Here is a 20,360-nt window from a genome sequence, read left to right as displayed (position 1 = left end):
CAGCCAGCGAATGTCTAGCACGGATGGTATCACTTACTTCTGTGTATAACATAAGACTTTTTTAAATTATAGCATATATTCTCATCTATGTAGAAAATGGATTTACTGCATATAATAATGCTTGGACAAACGTAACAAGGGGGAACATGGAGGACGGGGGGTTCCTGCCATTCTAAAACATTCCTGCCATATCAACAACTGATGGGAACACTGATAAACCCTAACAATATTTAAGTGGAATATGTTCATTTATATATTATTATACATTTTAAGTAGATCGGAATATTGGGGGGGGAGGGGGGGTGCATTATTACGGCATTTAATTGTATAGATTATGGGTAAGTCTGAGTAGCATAAGAACAGCCAGTATGGGCCTGTATAGAGGGTGTTATATAGAGGGCGTTATCTGACTAAGACTGGAAGATTTGCCTGAAATGGTCCAACATTGTGGTTCAGTGGTTCTTCGCCCAATCCAGTTGTGTCCAGTTGAAGCCTACCTCTTTCTTGTTGCTGCTGACAATCCCACCCCTGGTCAAGTAGGGCCGTGGTAGATGCTTCAAGGTACAGCCAGTGAAATAAACTGAGTTGGCTAGTCTATTCAGTTGGTATAGCTAGGAACCAGCTCTTTTAGTTTACACTAACGATTCTTTATTGTGAAGCTTGGTAGGGTTTTTTTTATTGCTTTATCTGTGTATAACATTTATGAACAAAAAAACCCCATCATCCTCTAGTTGTAAGGATTCAAGTGACAAACCATACCAAAAAAATTCAGCAACAGCTGCTATAAATTCACTCAGTAGGTAAGTAAATATGGCATGTAGCAGCAGTTAAAAAACTGCCCCCCATTGCAAGTGTATGGTGCCTGCAAAATCAAAGTGACGTATATTCAGATGGGACTAAATTATCAGGCCACTCTGAGTTCCTTGAATAACAGTGGGTAATTTTGTCTGTAATTTTCACAGGAAACTCGAGAGAAAAACACATACAGTCAGTCGGAAACAAAATCACCATGTAGCACGTAAAAAACTAGAATTACCCTCGACCCCTCAGTAAACGAATCTAAATCTGGCTTTTCTGGAATAGGATATCATATCATAGGACAATAAAAACAGCATCTAAATGGAATCTTTTAGCCTAGCTAGAAAAGATTATTGACTAAGGTCATGTGCACTTTTGCCAACCAGCTACAATGAAGAGCTGAGTGGCATACTCATGGAAACAGTTTGCATAGCTATATATTTAAAAAAAATAAAACATCTTACAATCATATGTAATCACAATGATCAAACAAGTCTCAGATTTATTCACTGGCTTTTAGAAGAACATGACCAGTCTTATATGGCCAGCTATGATCTTTACCAAGACCATGTTTAATACCAAAGGAGTTTAATTCATGACACAAGCAAAATAAACTTCAGTGAACAAACAGACTTTAGAATTAATCTTGCAGAGGCTGTTATGGCTGCAAATAAGGTGACAGGCAGGGTTACTCCATATTAATGCTTATGGTCTTGAATTAATTGGATGAGATTAATTAATTGGTGTATGGTTTACAGGATTATTCCATACCAACGAAGAAGTGCAAGCTTAGAAACAAAGAGATGAATCTGTTCTTTAAGAAATTAAGGAATTTTAAATAAAGATACTCAAAACAGCATTGATATGGCTGATATACCATTTTAACCATGGTACAGTGTTTTAACCTGCTAAACACACTGCATACACAGTAATAAATGTGTAAAGTTTAACCCTACCTCATAACACGGGGATATGGAATTAGTTTGAGCTGCCTAGGTCTGTTTCCCTGGAAACTTGAGAGCTATGGTAACACACATCTTCCGCTTTTAAAAGTGGGGAAAGCTTGTAAAAGTAATCGAAATAAGGAGAGAACGCATTAAGGTTAATAGATGGACAATTCATGTGACGCATGAAATAAAAAACTGGTGGAAACCAGTTAACCATCTATGGAGGGTGAAAGCCTGCCGAGCACTTAGTGCGCTGGTAAAAAATCACCACAGTAAATGTCTTGGTCAGGACAATGAAATAACAGTTATGCTAAATCAGAGGCTGTTTAGATGGAAATGTTTTGCATAATTTGCATGATACTGTTGCATGCTCTTACACAGATTTTTAAACAGTGTTATTTCTCTCTCTCCTCCTGTGATGTTTTGTGTATATGAGGATCAAATTAACCCTGCCGAGGAGTGCGCTCTCATCTGTTGCTATGGGCTTAACATTAAAATGTAATTAACTAATTGCCTAGAGAAGAGTGTGGCATTACTGCGGTGGAGGTGCCGTGATGAGCGCATCTATTCTAATTTCCCATGGCTACCTCTCAACCCCCTGAAAACTGGTAAACATGGCACAGTGCTGCCACCCACACACACTCTCGTGGCCCTGTACAAAAACCAGTTCAATAGAAACCAACCACCAGTGGTGCTGGGTATTAATACAAGCCTGGTTGCTGATTTTATTCTAAAGTATTTGTATTATTTTGATAAATTAGGTCAGAGAGGCACTTCGAAATCACAGCACTACAAATATTGACTGTTTTAGAGGTAAATATCAGGTTAAGACTTATTAAGTCTTAATGTTTCCATTCCAACCAATAACTACAGTTATTATTTGTTTGTGTAGCCAAACCAGTGATTAAATTATTAATTAAAGCTGGAATGAACCCTGTAGAACTGCCTCTGGCCAGTGTATTATTCCTTGTACTGTTTATTAGCAATTACATTGATCAGAAAATTAATAAATGTTGTGCAAGACAACAACTGCTAACCGGGTATGTGCTCCTAAAAAGAGGCTAGTGAGTTAAAAAAATATTTAAACATACCACCAACACTGCTGCACCTGATCAATTCAATCATACCAGTACAACACACGTTACTATGTTATTATCGTGTTAGTTCCATTGCAGTGCTGAGAACTGTCCACCACCCAAATACTGTATCTTCTGGTGCCTTTTGATTAATAAACTGGGTGGGGCAAAGTGTACAGTCTGTACTTGTATACCCACATTCCACTGAATGGTAGGTGTAGCTCAAAAAATAATCAATGAATGTATGTACCAGATAGGTGTACCTAATAAAAGGCTCAGTAAATATACATTGTATAGATCGTACATGTTTTTTTCTAACCAGACCAGACCTGTCTGTGTCTGCCTTTGCACTTAGAGATGGCAGTCACTGCCGGTAACTATTTAAAGAAGTTGAGAAGAAAACCCTGTGATCTAATCGCCGGGTAATGATGAGCCGTGGTTGATTGGCAGGTCATAATGAGAAGTACTCTCTGTGCTTTTACTAAAGCCTGTGTCTGAAAAGCTGTCAGAGGATAGCAGAGAAAGTTCTGCACAAGACCTGAAGGTTCACACCAAGTCGGTTGATGGTACTACATTTAGATGTGGACGTAGTGGTGGTGTTTCTCAGGGTGGCTACAAACCATTTTGTAAGATCTGTTAACCAAAATGTATTTTTTAAAATTGCATTTTACCCCTTTTTTCCCCCCCAATTTAGCGTAGCCAATGCGCTGCTGGGGATCCAAGGAGGCCCCCAATGTGTGTGCAGGCCACCAGTCCCTTCTTATTCACCCATACTTCGGTGGATTTGTACGTGAGGTCGGCTTCGCGTAAGGACAGCCATGCCCCGATCTCTACACTCCTCCATTTTCTGTACAGGCACCCCTGGGCAACCAAGGTCCTTACACAGCATTATTAACCACACCCCTTAGTCCGGTCTTTACCACCCAGCAGACTGAAAAACCAATTTTGTCTGCCACAGGCACTAGCCAATTGTGCCTGCTAGGGGGCGCCCAGCAGACAGCTATACAAAAAGATTTGACTTGACTTGAAAGTCACAGTCAGGTGTCCACATATTTCTGCTGATATAGTGTATCAATCTAGTCATATCCATTTACCTGATTGCATTATGCTTCCTCTCTACTGATGTTGACCTCCACTCCTGACCGAGCAGAGCCGTGACTAAAACACGCCCCCTCCGATTCGTGTGCAGTCGACTGCGTCTTTTCATCTGCATGAGGCGAGTTCATATGTGGATCAGCTTTTGAGCATGGAGAGTCACACCCTGATCCCATTATCCCCCAGCTCCGTCACCCTACCTGCCGGTTACAGGGCTGAGATTTGAACCGAGGAGTTCGAGATGTCATCTCTGGTGTGCTGTGTGTTTTGCCGCCGTGCCACCTAAGCGCCATATGAAATATTTTAATAGCCAACATTTTTTTTATAATACTTGTGCTGAATTGTGAAGTCAAACATCCGCTCCTGTTTAAAGGTTTGACAGAGCATCTTCAATTAGTAGGAACTCCGTAATGGTAAGGTAATTAATCCGTACAGGGTTAATCGGAAGTGCCTGAGAACAGCTAATGGTCGGTACAAATAGTCATTTATTATTCTACCGGGGCTTGTTTCTATATTCAGCCCTCAGGAAAGCCACTTGCGCGGAGAGTTATCCGGCACGAGAATGAAAAGCAGCTGTTAGTTATACAAAAGCCGTCATTTGGTCATGCACAAAACCTGGCTGAGTAACACAATGAATGATTACTGCCTGGCGTTTCTTTACTAGCCTACAGTTATTTCCTTTTTCATCTGTCTGAAATGACGCAATACGGCTCTCACTTTGACAGGTGTCCACTGTTTTGTGACTGGCTTTTAGCCATTTCTGTCCATATAAAAAGGAGGAATGACCGAGGCTGTGTGTCACCCTTCGGAAAGTAGAACAAACTGTGAATTTAATTAACCAGCATTACCATTTTTATAACTCCCGAAAATTTCATTTATATTTACATTTTACATCTAATAATAATTTAGACAAAAACTCGCATGTCTCAAAATCAAATGAGGAGAAAAAATTGTGCAATTGAAATGTACGACTTACTGTTGCAATTTAAGTAGTGACTTTAAAGTAGTGACTCTTTAGAAGGTGGCGACACATTCAAACTTCTCACAGACAGTAACAGAAGGTTAAAATCAAACCTGAGTTTCAGGAGCTGTTCAGAAGGAGGACCACATCCTGCAGCACTGTGCCACACTGCATTAATCTAAAATGTGTCAGAAAATATTTGAGGACCCAACAGAGCAAATGACGCGGCTGTACTTTACTTCATAATACACAGCCAAAAGTACAGTATGTGCACACGCCTCCTAATTTTTTATTTCAGGTGTTTTAGCACCACACTTTTTAATATATTTTTTGTTTATTCTTTTTCTCCCTTTTAGCGCGTCCAATTGCCCGATTGTGTCATGCTTCCTTTCCACCAATGCCAATCCCCGCTCTGATTGAGGAGAATGAAGCTAACCCACGCCCCCTCCGACATCTGGGCAGCGGCCGTATGCATTTTTTTACCTACACTTTGACGAGTGCAATGCGGATCGGCACTGTGTGCAGAGAGACACACCCTGACAGCACTCTTTTCCCGTCTCTGTGCAGGCGCCATCAATCAGCCAGCAGAGGTCGCAGTTGCATTAGTTATAGAGAGAGAGTCCCTTGTCTGGCTTAATATCCCACCCCTATCTGAACAACAGGCCAATCGTTGTTCATGTGGCTGCTCAGCCCAGACGGCAGGCAGAGCTGAGACTCTATACGATGTAGTCAAGATCCCAGCTCTGGTGTACCAGTGTGTGTTTTACCGCTGCACCACCTGAGCGGCTTTTCGTAGCAGTTTTACCACTGCTTCATCCTGGTCGGGGTCATTTAGGCTACAACTGCCCTCAACTGTCCTGGTGGGAAAAAGCTTGGTTTAAAGAAACTCCAGTGTTCTACACAGAGCCCTGACCTCAGCCTCAATGAACAGCTTTGGAATGAACTGGAACAGCAATTGATGCTTTCTTGACCAACACATCAATGCTTTCATCGCCCAGACATACAAATGGCCTTATGACTGAATGAGCACAAATTCCCACAGGACATACTTCCCAGTCTTGTGAGAAGCCTTTTCGGAAGAGAAAAAAAGATCAAATAGAGGCCACTTAATTTAATTACTATCTGTTTTTGAAAGGGGATGTCTGACAAGCTCATGGTCAGGTGTTCAAATACTTTTGGTCACATGTCTGTGTGGACTGTCTCCAGGTATTCCACTTCATTTTCACCTCCCCAAAAACATGCAGAAGCTGGATCGGCAGCTCTAAAGTGGCCTTGGTAGTAAATGAGTAAGTGACAGACTAGATCCAAAGATCTTACAGACTAGGACAGGGGCAATTAAGACCAGCTGATCTACCTTCTGCATGTTTCCGAGAGGTCTCACTACTCAGTTAAACCAGACACATGGAGACACAATGCAAAACCCATTACAGTGACCAGAATCGTGGAACAAATTCAGGTCCAAAAGACCCACATTGCTGTGCAGCACTAACTACCAGCTGTGCCACAGTGCCACCCAGAACTAACATGATTTATGTGCATTCATCAGTACATCACCAGGGCGGAACCCAGTTGCCGTGCAACCTCTTCATCATTACACCGTTGTTACATCGTGTTACATCTTGTCTTAAATTTACACCTTATTTTTAATAGTGATTAAGGGCCGCCTAAATCAAAGGCTTTAAAAACTCCTTCATCTAAAGACTCTCTTGCACCTACCTACATGTGAATGTTGTCTCTTGCCAGACAGTTCCCATGGTGATGTGGGCTACACATACTTCTGACATTTGGCAACAGGTTCCTGTCCAGTTTTTCCTTCCTTACATCTAGAAGTCCAGGCGAGCGGTGGGCGGATGGGAGGAACCGGAGATGCACCATAATATTCCCCCTGGCTGACCTGTCACACACACATATGGGCACACGAACCTGCTTAATATTACGCCGAGTCTCCTCAGGTATTGCATGTAAGGCTCGAGACAGGACAAATGCCTGTAGGTCAGAGAGAGTGTTGATCCTCATAGATGAGTAATCTACACCCAACAAAAACCTTATTTCTCCAGGGAAGGGGGTCAAACTGCCAGGACTGAGCTTCCACTGAGCTTCAAACCCATCCTCAATGCAATCTCAATCCAGAGAAGAAGGCTGTTTGAATTCTTAGATGCCTTAAAATGCTGCCTACTGAGGTGCTTTAATTCTAAGCGATAATCTGCTGCTTCCTTAGCGATAAAGGCAATCCCAGCATTCAGTGCAGCACAACTTTTCTCACAAAGAGTTCTTTTTAAATGTAAATAAATTCTCATTGATTTTTAATTTGTATAAAGGTGTACAAGTGTCATTTATAGACAAATTTGGGCTTGCCTGTGGCAGTTTAACCGTTTTCGGTACACAGAGGGAGATGTTAGCTGGCGTGCTGGGTTGTGCTTCCTCAGCCCATTGGTTTGAATGGCTTGGGGTTAACTGTGTTAACTTAGTAAATGAAAACTGTGGTGACGTAATTGCCGTCTACGTTGTGTGTCTAAATAATCTGCCTTATAAGTTCGATGTCTTATTAGAATCCTCTCGAGGTAGGCAGTAGGCAGCTTAGTTTTCGAACACACCCCAAAACTGGTACAAAGCACACCCTGAGAGACATTGACGCTTTTATCCAAGTACTTTGACAGTTTATTATCTAAGCAACTGAGAGTTAAGGACCTTGCCCAACAGTGGCAACCTGGCAGTGGTGGGGCTTGAACCAGCGACCTTTTAATTACTAGTCCAGTACCCTAACCACTAGGCTAAAACTGCCCTGAGAGCCACAAGTTGCATACAGCTCATTTCATTTGCCAGCTCAACACATTGCTATACAAGCCGTTTGAGCAACTCCATTAAACATCAGCGCAGCGGAAAACAGACTCCACATCTCAGATCGCGATCATATACAGATGGCACAGAAGTGTAAAACTATAACTAGGTTTTTACTCATCGCTATGTGTGGGCTATGTGTGGTTCCCTTGAGCGCAGCATGAATAAAAACATTATAAAAAAAGATACAAGACATATTTTGGACCTTGAAAATAACCATGAATCATTATAAATAATATGTAGGCTGCAAGAAACAGATGCCAGCGTCGGAGGCAGAATTTTCCGCAGCTCAGAATAAATGAAATGCCTTAAAGTACCACTGAAGTTGAAACGGCAAGCTATTAAAATAAACTTTTCTGTTCCAGAATGAATTTGCTCATGTGTGTAAAGCAAAAACCATTAATACAGGGTTTGACAAGTTTGGTGTGAAGGATTTCTAACTGCACAAAAGAACACAAATGCTCTTTTGACTAAATACACTCCAAAATCTTGTGGAAAGCCTTTTGTTTACATTCATGACAGGACACGTAGTTTCTGGTTACACAAGATTCATCAGTTCAAGTTTAAAGTCAAACACAGTCATGGACAATTTTGTATCTCCAGTTCACCTCACTTGCACGTCTTTGGACTGTGGGAGGAAACTGGAGCTCCCAGAGGAAACCCACACAGACACGGGGAGTACATGCAAACTTCACACAGAAAGGACCCGGACCACTCCACCTGGGGATCGAACCTAGGACCTTCTTGCTGTGAGGCCACAGTGATACCCACCGAGCCACTCTAATAATAACAACAATAATAGTATTATTATTACATGCACTGCTGGATAAAACTAAAAAAATACACTTGTGTGCCTTCATGGTACATCGGGTTATTCCATTAACTTCACAGATAGTTACAAAAAAATTGAAAACAAAAACACTTAACAGGTGAAAACAAAAAAAATAAAGTAAAAGACAAAATACAAGAAATAATACAAATACACATTTATTTAAAAACTGCTTATTACAGACTGTTAGAGTTGCATTCAGATAAATAATTTATCTAAAGAGTACGAGCATTAATAAGTAAAGATTATTGGCAGTATTGGTAAACAATGCACAGGCATATAAAAAGCAAAAACATCCTTTATAATCCTGCATGTTTTGGATACACCCTATATTGCATTTAGCAAGCTGCATGCTTCAAACACCAACAGCACTTACACCACTACGACTGTGGATGTACTTTCTTTCAGAATACAACACTCAGTGGTCCCTGCAGTCCCTGTAAGCTTGTTTGGTCGAGCACTTTGCAGCTGTGTGGCTGTTGCTGCTAGACTTCTCCATTTTACTGTACAGCTGTTTTGACAAACCTTGTTTAGTTTACTCGGCTCTTCAGTACAAACCAGATGTAGGTTTAGGCCATGTGGAGTACTATAGTGCCAGAATAGTAAAGTCCTTGCAATACAACACACTGTTTTTGCCATGAACACAATGCAGCTTTATAATAACACATCACTTGTGCTCATACTGCCCCCTTGTGGTTGGTCCTGTGATATATTCTTCAAAAAGGAAAAGTGCTTTTATTAACTTGGACGGACAACGAAATATCCACATTTAACTCATAACAACACTGAAACATCATTGTTAATGTTACTTTAAAGAAATCACCATCTGAAAAGGGATAGACATGCCTCCTTCCCAGGTCCCTAAATGCTTACATGTCTACATATTAAAAGCTAAATCAACTTTTACATTGTGTAAATATTTATAAGGCACTTGCTGTTGGCATGCACATAATATTTCTAAAAAATTAAGATTAAGCAATAACTTCATTCCTTACAGTACCACAATTTAAACACACTTAACAAATTAGTCAAAATAAGCAAACAGTTTTTTGATAGTTAAACATCCTATATAAATTAGTGGCAACATTTTGAATACCTATAACTTGGTAAAAATGACACTATATAATCTAAATAGTACACTCATGTTACACGAAATACAAATCCTATACGTATACTGCCAACCGAGCATGTGCTCCCTGACAGTACCACAACAATCCAAAAGGTGCTCCTTTCACAACAGCCATCAAAGTAACAGGAGTCTGTGAGCTGATAAACAAAATTGGTGCACCAATCATGGTGATCTGATGCATGATGTATGCAAACTGAAAACTACACAATTTGGAGATCCTGAGACTTTACTAAGTGTGAAAGTAAAATAGAGTAAGGGGTTGTTTCCCTGATAGGAGATATTTAAAGCCAGTTTGTCTTATTGTGTGTATTTTTAATAATAAACAATAAGAAGGGTTGCGCAAGTAAAAGAATTTAACATTAAAACCTGGGCCACATCAGGTTTGGTGGTGAGCCCTAAAATACGGAGCATGATTTTTCTCCACTTTGATTGTGAAAGTGCTAAGTCACTTGCCATTTATTCACCAATGAAAAGGCACTTTTAAGCCACTTTAGGCTCAGATATAATGTTCAAATAAATGAGGTACAATTTGTTCAGAAAATATTTCAGGGCTTTTATATTTATTATTTTAGAACAAAATCTTCCTCAGTTTGAAGGAATTTTGATTCGTTTTCTTCCCCCAGAAGTTTCAATGATCTTTTTAACATATTTAAACTGAGGACACGAACTGTTTAACCTCCTGGAATGGTAGCTGTCCCATGACAGGAAAGACTCAGTAGGGATTGAGAACTGGGAGAAACTGAGCCCTATAAAGACGCTGACGTCAAGAAACCACGGGTTAGCTGTTAAAAGCTAAATGTTAAAAGCTTCATGACTATGAAGCTGGAAATGATCATGTGCTAATGTCTGGCACTTTAAATAAAGTATGGCAGGAAATAGCGTTTGGCAAATTGTTACTATTTAATACTTAATACTTTATAATTAAGAAATAAATACTGACTGTATGCCTTAAGGGCAACAACTAGAAGCATGACTGCTCCATCTTTAACAATCCACTTCAGACAATCCTAACAAACCTAATACAGCAACTCGATTCTTAATTCAATTCTTAATGTCAGCTGCTATGGTTATTATCATGGCTGAATAAAAGGTTCCATCTTTAAAAGGTCAAAGTGGGGGTCAATATGTTTCTTTATAGGAATTCATGAAAGACTTTACCTGTGAGGGGGTAATCAAGTGTAATTGATTTCTTATATGGTGGTGGGGGAGGGGGGGGGCTGTTTGTTTGTTTATTAGAATTGTAACGTCATGTTTTACACTCTTTGGTTACATTCATGACAGGAACGATAATTACTCATTACACAAGATTCATCAGTTCACAAGGTTATATCAAACACAGTCATGGACAATTTAGTGTCTCCAATTCACCTCACCTGCATGTCTTTGGACTGTGGGAGGAAACCGGAGCATCCGGAGGAAACCCACGCAGACACGGGGAGAACATGCAAACTCCACACAGAAAGGACCCGGACCGCCCCACCTGGGGATCGAACCCAGGACCTTCTTGCTGACAGTGTTGTCAGTATTGCATTGATGTTGTTCGTCTTTTGTATGCGTAGAGAACGTGTTTACACCAACTCTGATATGAAACACTATGTTAAGTAACGATGGGGTAGACGATTTCCGAGTCAGACACTTTTTGGAATGTTTCGAGTCCTCAAATTTTGGCAGCTGAGAGGAAATAAATACAGTAAACAAAACATGTAAACAATTAGACCACTAATTTTTAACCCATCTGAACAAAAAGGCATCTCTAAAATCAATTCCAAAAGCTCCTGGTCTTGTCCTCCTACTGCATATTGTAAATATATGGCTGTTAAGATTCTCAGGTCTAGCCGACACTAAATTAATAAATGTTGCATTACTCATCTGTTTTGCCCTTGTGCCCACACTAAAACCTGAACCCCTAAAACATTCTACTGTATTATGTTTAAACTGGCCGATGCAGAGAACCACATTACTCTCGCTATAATTCCATACTTCCTCAGACACGACCAATTGTGTCTACTGAGCGCCAGGCCTGACTAGCAGAACTGCTGAGACTCGACCTCGAAACTGGTATCAGCAGTAATGGCTGTGACGACGCATTTAATAAGACGTTTCATACTTTTAAACCAGTCGTAGAAGGCCACTGCGATGGTGAGCATAGTGTTTAATACAATTCATCCCGCTTAGAAAGTTTGGTAGAAATGCAAGACGGCTCTACACGTTTAAGCTTTGTAATGCTTTTTTCTTTACAAACGTATTGTTCGAGTTAGCCTGCTAACTCTGTTTTACTGAATTGCACTAAACATGTAAATACTGTAAATCTATTTTTGTTCCTTTTCACTTCTCAACATGCTGAATCGTTAAAACTGCAAATGCTAAAACGTTTGTTTCCCCTTCAATTGAAGTACTAAAGTCAGGCTAACATCATGTTACAGGTTATGATGGCTAACTTAAATATCTTTAATATTTAAGTAATATAATATAACTTAAATATAAGACTTAAATATCCAGCTATGAGGAACAGCAAATGCTAAATTTCACACTTCTCTAACAGCAGCGTCTAGATGTTGAAGATTGCTGGCGTGTGATCTTGAACGACTCGTTGCTCTCCACTTCTGCGTTCTCCAGTGGGGGGATCTGCCGACCTGGAGAAGAAAGTAAAAAGATGCACGTTGCAAAATCGGCTCTGAATGCAGGCTAGTAGTTTTATAGTTCTATGCAAATGATGCAAATAGCAGTTCCATGCCACATGTTTTCTTGATTTCTAAAAAAATTTACAGACGTTAACACAATGCATACAGCTAAATATTTAAAAAATAAAAACTGTGACTGTGGCATGTGCCAAATCACGGACAAAGTTCCTGTTGTGAACTGGACTTTAATAACACAAACTAGCACAAGCCATCTGCAATTAGTGTGAAGCCATCAGTCTCTTCTTTTCACCAGTCAGTGGCGGACTTCTATGTACATGCTTGGACGAACATGCTTGTGACAGCACCTCAACCAGACAGCAACAAGGTGTTGCACTATGTACGTTTCTACCCCATATATATATATAGCCACGTCTATTGCCAACAGGTGTCTAAAATGAATTCTGTAAAATAATACATGATGCAACAGTTTGAGGAAGGACCTTTCCTGTTTCAGCACAAAGGCAGGATGAAAAAGAAGGTAACCCTAGTGAATCTGGAGCGCTGAACTCACCTCTATTAAACACATACTAAAATGCCATCTTGTCCGACATGACTGACTGATCTGACATGCTAATTTGACTCAATGCTCACAAATTGTTTGAGCACACCTAGTGATATGCCATTTCAAAAGCTGGTTTTAAAGTGATGTATCTAATGTCCCTACATTTCTAAAAAAAAGGTTCCTGTTATAAAAATATGAATGAATATAAAGGTTTATATATATATACAGTATACGCTCCATGGTAGTTTTAACACTTACTAATACTTTGAAAGATTTCCTCAACATTCACAGCATTTCTTGCACTGGTTTCGATGAATATAGCCGCAATCGACTCGGCAAACTCCTTGGCATCGCTCGTGGGAACTTCCCTGTAAGAACAGAACGGTTGGATCAGAGCACACAAAAGACTGTTTACTCATCCCGTAGGTCTTCTGCACCATGCACATTCAAAGGAAATGTAAAAGCAATATCCAGAGCTAAAAATGTTCTAGTAGCACCTCAGCTGTGGTGCAGGGTTGCTTTCCAATTTTAGTAGCCACAATCAAATACACAAGACTGAGGGCTGCAATTTTCAGTTCTTATTTCATGATCAAAACAAGAAAATGAACTTACACACAGCATTTACATTTGTGGCATTTAGCAGACGCTTTTATACAAAACGACTTACACTTAGCACTGAATACAGTTCAAGCAACTGAGGGTTAAGGGCCTTGCTCAGGGGCCCAACAGTGGCAACCTGGCCATGGTGGGGCTTGAACCTGCAACCTTATGATTACTAGTCAAGTACCTTAACCACTGAGCTACCACTGCCCAGAGAGCGCACAGAGCCCTGACCTCAAACCTACTAAAAACCTTAAAGATGAAGAACCAGGTATTCTCATCCAACACCAGTGCCCGGCCTTACAAATGCCTTTGGCTGAATGGGCACACACTCCCACAGACACACTCCAAAATCTAATTTAAAAACACCTTTGGATTTCTCTTGCAGGAAACAGCACACTAACTGCTCCAATGTGGAAATTTCTATTTATGTTAGTATGTGTTATGACTGGAGCTGCTCACCGTATGTCACCTAAGTCATTCTTATTTCCTGCTATAGCCACCACGATGTCCTCTGGGCCGTGCTCCTTCAGCTCCTTTACCCACTTTTTCAGTGTGTGGAACGAGTCCTACAGACAGACGATACTGTGGTTAGGGTGACTGGATTAAAGCAGAAGTATTAACTGTAGAGCTATTTAAAAAATAATGAACGATTTAACAAGTCATTTGGATTTCCTGCAGTGTGATCCTTGCCATAGTGGAGAGGAACTTACCAGCTTGGTGATGTCATACACAATGACGGCAGCAGCAGAGCCTCTGTAGTACATCGGGGCCAGAGAGTGAAACTAAGGAAAAACACTGCATTATTAAATATTGTCTTTTATTATATTTATATAATATACTTTGGTTTGTCCAAAAAAGCTTTTTGGGATTGTTGCAAACTAAAATGATAAATATGACTTGATATTAAACCCCTTTTTAGTGTAAGTCACTAAACACACACACACACAGACACACACACACACACACCAAAACCAAAACTGTAGATATTTGTGATAGTGGTTCTTGAGGGGTGAAACATAAAATTATTTGGCCAACCATTCAGAGGTTGTAAGTTTAAGCCCAGGTCATCTCTCAAGCTATCCATGGCTAGGAGCTGCCCTACACGTGGGTGGAACGGAATTTCTGACTTCCCTATCAATATGCGTCGGTTCGTAACTCGGCTCTGCCATCCGGCAGGCTGGGTGGCTACATGAACAACGATTGGCTTGTTGTTCATACAGAGAGGGAGCCGGATAGGGAACTCATAACTGATGCAATTACGACCTCTGCTGGCTGGTTGATGGTGCCTGCAAAGAGTCGAGGAATAATGCATTGATCAGGGTGGGTCTCTCCATACACAAGGCTGATCCACATATGAAGTCGCCTTGTGCAGGTGAAAAGATGCAGTCGGCTACTGAGCACGTGTCGGAGGGGGAGATCAGCATCAGTAGAGAGGAAGTGTAATGCAATCATGTAATTGGATATGACTAGATTGGGAGGAAAACTGGGGAAAAAATACAATGCTAGCCAATTTCAGACTTCTCTAAGCTCAAGTATGCAGAAAGCGACAGTTAACGCTATCTAAAATGTAGCGGCTGCCATGTGCCCTACATGTGCCATGTGTCCCTACTCTCCTGGTTTGAGGGCGGTGTGAACAGTGAACAAAGTAGTAAACAAAGTAGATGATTTATTGTAAAACCAGTCACATGTGCATTGTGAACGAACGAAGTCACATTTGAGCACCTCTTTTGACCTCTGTACCGCTTGTGTGTGAGTGATTATTTAATTTTAATCAATAATCAGATGTTAAAAATGAATTTAAATGACCTTTTAACCAACACCATGAATTAAACAATGAATGATCCAAAGCAGTGACGAAATCAAACCGTATACATGCAGAAACGAGTGTGACTCTGCATGTGGGTGTAATGATACAACACAGTTCCTGTAAACGCACTGCTGATCTTCACCAGTCATGTCATGAGAGAACTAAAATAGAGTCCACTTATACAGAAACGCATCAGACACACAAAACGTGCACATGATTTTTACCCAAGCCTTTTAACTGGCTTTAAACTTCGTTCCCCCTCATGCAATGCCTCACAATGAAGCATGAATGCATAGATTACAACACACAAGACCACTATGTCAACATCACTTTTATAAACCAACCATTAGTTTAGCATCACAGTAAAGAATATTAAAGTCATATATTTTACAACATGAACCATAGAAAAACAACAATTCTGCTTCCAAGATATACTAATAAGCTGTCTAGACAGACAATGACAAAGTAATCTGACTTACAAAGTACTCTTAGTTATCTGTGTGGGCAGGACATTATTAGAGTTAGAGCTCTAGATATTGGTTCATATCCTTGCTCTGAATTTAAACACAAAGGTCCATAAACGGTTCCCTGGACTTTATTACTTGGTTTGTATTCTGACAATGCAGAGTGAATTGGGAGTCCCTACAGACCCCGATGTGCCTTTCCAAACTAGGTCCGATCACATTTCTAGACGCATATCAAGGAGAACTGAAGCAAACAGGATAAACCTGATGACAATCTGAAGGGTCAGAATAACTGAATTTGGTTATATCATAGTAATAAGATATGGTTATTTATTACAAATATACAGGTATTGTTTATATAGTAAAAAAGTCATGTACCAGGAGGTACCATCATACCCTAAAAGTAGTTGCTGATTGCTTGGTTCAAAAAAAAAAAAAAAAGATGAGACACTCACCCGCTCCTGACCTGCAGTGTCCCAGATCAGGAACTTATGAAGCTCATTTCCACATGGGACAGTCTTTGTTAAAAATGAAGCGCTGCCACAAGAACAAGAGAAACAGAATGAGCGATTATGAAAACAGTTACAGACACAAATGGTTTAGTGGGAACATCCTTAAACGATGTGAAGCATTTTTATCGTTGAGATTAGCCAGACATGTCACACCTGATGACAATGTTCTTTTACACTCAAGCGTGTTTCGCAAAGTACACATAGAGCAGACGAGTTATATGCATTTTTGCTATAATGGAACAATAATAAATATACACAGTGAATTTAGAAAGTATTCAGACCCCTTGACGATTTTATTTTGAATGGATATCATTGCTATAAAAAATGACCTATATACTATATTATATACATTGCCATATGCTACTTTATATGCTACTTTACTGATGCGTCACCTAAGTGCCTCTAAAGCATAACACTACACCTTTTTAGGCACTTGTCATCTTCCACTCTAAATAACAATATTTTTTAAGAACTTTTTTTAGAAATATTGTTCGTAGTCTTCAGTAAAACTATATATAACTGTGCAACAACAATGTACACGTACTTTGGGGTTGGAAAATAAAGCTATAAACCTGGTGTTCCTCCAGTTGATTTGAATGTAATGTATGTTAAAACAAGCAGTGGTTTATAAAGTGCCTAAATAAACAAGCCTAAGATGAGAAAAGATTCTAACTCAGCTATAGTGGGTTGACTCATGAAAACAACCAGAACAACGTGCATTCCAGAGCAAGATGCGGCCAGTTTTGTCATTCATAAATTAAACTTAGAAGCACTCCAAAGGTGGGGTCAGCAGATTTTAAGTTAGAACATATTTGTATAACTTGGCAAAACCTTTCCTTTCAGACAGTTCTGCAACTGTCAGGAGAACGCACGCTCAGAGAAAAAGCATCTGAAGGAATGGCAGAAAAACAAAAATGTGAACCACCACACCCAACCAATCAGTTTAAATGACGCATCGAATACTTTGCCTGTCAATTTAGAAGGTCCTGAACTTTGTTCTTGCATTCATGGATCAAACCTTGGTTTTTAACATTTGGATATATTCCATTCCCCTGTACAATCTGCTCCACCCAGTACAATGACACCACTGAGACTTGGCATAGATTTGAGCATACAAAAGTTACGAGGGTATAAACTCTATGGTTGAACTTAAAATAATAGTTAAGTGACTTAACACAACCAAACCAGTTATTCGTTTTAAAAGGCATGATTCCAACAGGGGGAGACTGGAGACGACTAGACTAGGAGCAATTACAAAAACATAAATGCTATTCTCCAGCAGGATGCATCTGACCTGATCTGAAGTGCCACCGCAAAGGGGCTGAAATCTTTTGTGACAAGGTTTTTATTTTTTTTGTTTGAGATTAAAAAAAAACAAAAAAAAAAACTCTAAAACTAAGAATATGTTTCACTTTGTCATCATAGGTGACTGAGTGTAGATAGGTAATAATGGATTATAGTCATTCTAAATCCACAATATAATAAAGTCACCATATATATATATCAAGAAGTCTGAATCTACAGTAAAGGACAATATTGGTATCCCTGGCCTGAATCTGAAGTAAGGTCTTTGGTCGAATGGTATCTACCTGGTATGAACAGTGTTTTTGCATATAAGCCACTGTACAATTTGAAAGAACTGAATTTATCAGGTTACATGGTGTTAAATAAGCTGATTACTGTGCAAAAATCTAGTCTAACTCAGATAACTTAGAATATGGCTTCATCAGATGAAAACATTAATGTATACTGCCTACATGACTATTCAAATAATCCTATTACTGCCAAAACATGAGTAATTCAGTTATTAGGATGCATGAAAACACATGTAGTATCATTAGAGGTTTTAACCATAAACCATCTGATCTATATTGCACACTTCCTCAGAATTTGGCAGAAAATGTGTTTGGCTTAACCACATTTCTGGATAAAAAAGAAGCTGTGTTTAATTACAAGCACCATCAAAATCTACCAATATTTAGAATTTTGTCTAAATAGAATGTTTTCTTTTTAATCAGGCGCTTACCCAATAGTTGGACTGATGTTGTGATCAAAATGATCCTGGACAAATCTGCAAACAATGCTTGATTTTCCAACTCCTGTGTCCTGGGTACAAAAGAAAAGCAGATAAACATTAGTTTAGCATTTCAAATGTTCCTAAATCACAGACTGTCTTGTTAAATATCATGTCAAAACAGCACTTTGCCACAAAATAGCTTTAAACACTACCATGCTGATGGAAAAAGCATCTGGAACCGATTACAAGTTTTAACTGGCCCCAAGTGGGTTGGTATAGTTACATTAAGATGGATGGATCACACATTTAAATAGATTAACACTATCATGGATCTGAGTTTGGGCTAATGATGCTCATGATGACATTCTTACAGTAATCACACCAACTCTCTGTGCAGTCTCCTAATTTTTTTTGCAATTCCTTTCCCACACACATACACAGCCCTAATTAGGATATATCCAATTCCCTTATGCAATCTGTTGATCCCCGTCGCCCGCACGACCACCTAACTGTCTGACTACAAGCATGTGAAGCCACTGACCTATTCTTTACACCTACCAGTGGCAGATCCCTATAGAGAGTTGGCAGCTCAATCATCCAGTAGGAGTCGCTCTAATTCTTGCACTGTTGTGCTGCTACATAAATGAATAACTGGGTCATTACATGAAGCAGCAAGTGTTCATGTTCCTAACTAAGGGGTCGAGGAGTGGACATGCTTCTTACAAGTGTATGATATCAGGCTTAGGATGGCTGTGATTTGTAACAGGCTCTTTGTACCAGAGTCTTTGGTGTTAATGCGTACTGTATAGTTTTATATACTACATGATGATGTAAATGCTGATGTTTAGGTTCACTGTGGGTAAACGTGATTTCCAGTCAAAACAGCTTTTTGGATGTAGCCAATGTTTGGTCAACTCACTGCATTCCGCACATATTTATGTGGTTTCACAGCTGGTATAATTCTTTCAGTTATTGTGGTAATGTTTTACCTGTTTACACGAATTCAAGTCTTGATTTGTTTGACTGCGACCTGTCAGATTAAAATACAACCACAGGACAGAGGACAGGTCGCTGTATGGAACACTGTTACTGTCGGCGGGTATGCATCTCATTGGTGCAACAATAATATTTACTCACATTACACGAAGTTTAATAAGTAAAGAAGAAAAATGAAGACACTCTTAGCGCAGGTAGTTTGTTTTATTGCCCTAAATATAATTAATGTCAAACTGAATGTACGAGAAGCTGAGAAGGTCCAAGAACTGTGCGGAACACCGTGACCTCACGGTACATCCAGCGGTAACTTGTTTCCGTTAAACAACAAGGCGGTTTGTGGAAGGAAGAATAAAAAACTGGCTTTTGTTTAACAACCTGCTGCACAATGTGTTTATTATGTGAAAACAAAACTCTTCTTTTATAAGACTGAGTAAATTCTAGCCGTGTGGAGTTTAAAGCGACTGTGAAATAAAAACAGCGTCGTTTTGTTCGCTCGCCGCGGTTCTAATCACGCAGGAATGCTGAGGAAGTTTTTCCACTCACCCCGAGGAGACACACTTTCAGCTCCCTTATGGCCATTTCCAAATCCCCTACGATAGCGCAAGCATTATTTCAGGTCCTTCAGTTTGTCATTGTTTCTCCTCAGCCGGATTTAAAGCGGCCTGTGCTTCAAAATAAGTAAAATTCTGTCCACATCAACTCGACTGGCCCTCTCACTGACCACGGGCTGCTAACGGAAACTAGCCGGAGCGCCGTCACTCACGTCACGTGACCCACACTGTTGCGCCCTACGTAAGTAGAACTGGAATCTGCAAATAAATAAATAAATACAAACAAATCAATCAATCAATTACAAAAATTAAAGTTAAAATCACATTAAAGAAAATAAAGAAATAACTTTATTTATAAGTGACCACTGTTTTTTTTTTATTTGTTGTTGTTATTGTTTAGGACTAAACGCTAAATGTAAAGAAATACGATTATCTGACCATAAAGGCGGAGTAGAAGTATACTTTTTATTTAACTCACCTGTTTTCATAACCAACTTCTTTTCGTAATCCACCTCTATACTTAACCCACCTGTATTTACAACCCACCTGTACTT

General features: G+C 39.7%; 1 protein-coding gene across 1 annotated transcript; it reads right to left on the bottom strand.

Annotated features, from left to right (window-relative positions):
* Nucleotides 1-8,686: 8,686 nt before the first annotated feature.
* On the bottom strand, nucleotides 8,687-19,995 carry rab31 (RAB31, member RAS oncogene family). Its single transcript, XM_062987813.1, has 7 exons — nucleotides 19,799-19,995; nucleotides 18,269-18,348; nucleotides 16,186-16,267; nucleotides 14,170-14,241; nucleotides 13,919-14,025; nucleotides 13,115-13,224; nucleotides 8,687-12,306 (listed from the first exon to the last, which is right to left on the bottom strand). Exons 1-7 carry the CDS (start codon nucleotides 19,832-19,834, stop codon nucleotides 12,209-12,211), a joined length of 585 nt encoding a protein of 194 aa, XP_062843883.1. The 5' UTR covers nucleotides 19,835-19,995; the 3' UTR covers nucleotides 8,687-12,208.
* Between the last annotated feature and the right edge of the window lie 365 nt (nucleotides 19,996-20,360).

This window comes from Trichomycterus rosablanca, chromosome 25 (assembly GCF_030014385.1).
Source record: "Trichomycterus rosablanca isolate fTriRos1 chromosome 25, fTriRos1.hap1, whole genome shotgun sequence".
Lineage (NCBI taxonomy): Eukaryota > Metazoa > Chordata > Actinopteri > Siluriformes > Trichomycteridae > Trichomycterus > Trichomycterus rosablanca.
The sequence above is the reverse complement of the archived record's forward strand: the minus strand, read 5'-3'. Positions and strand labels throughout refer to the sequence as shown.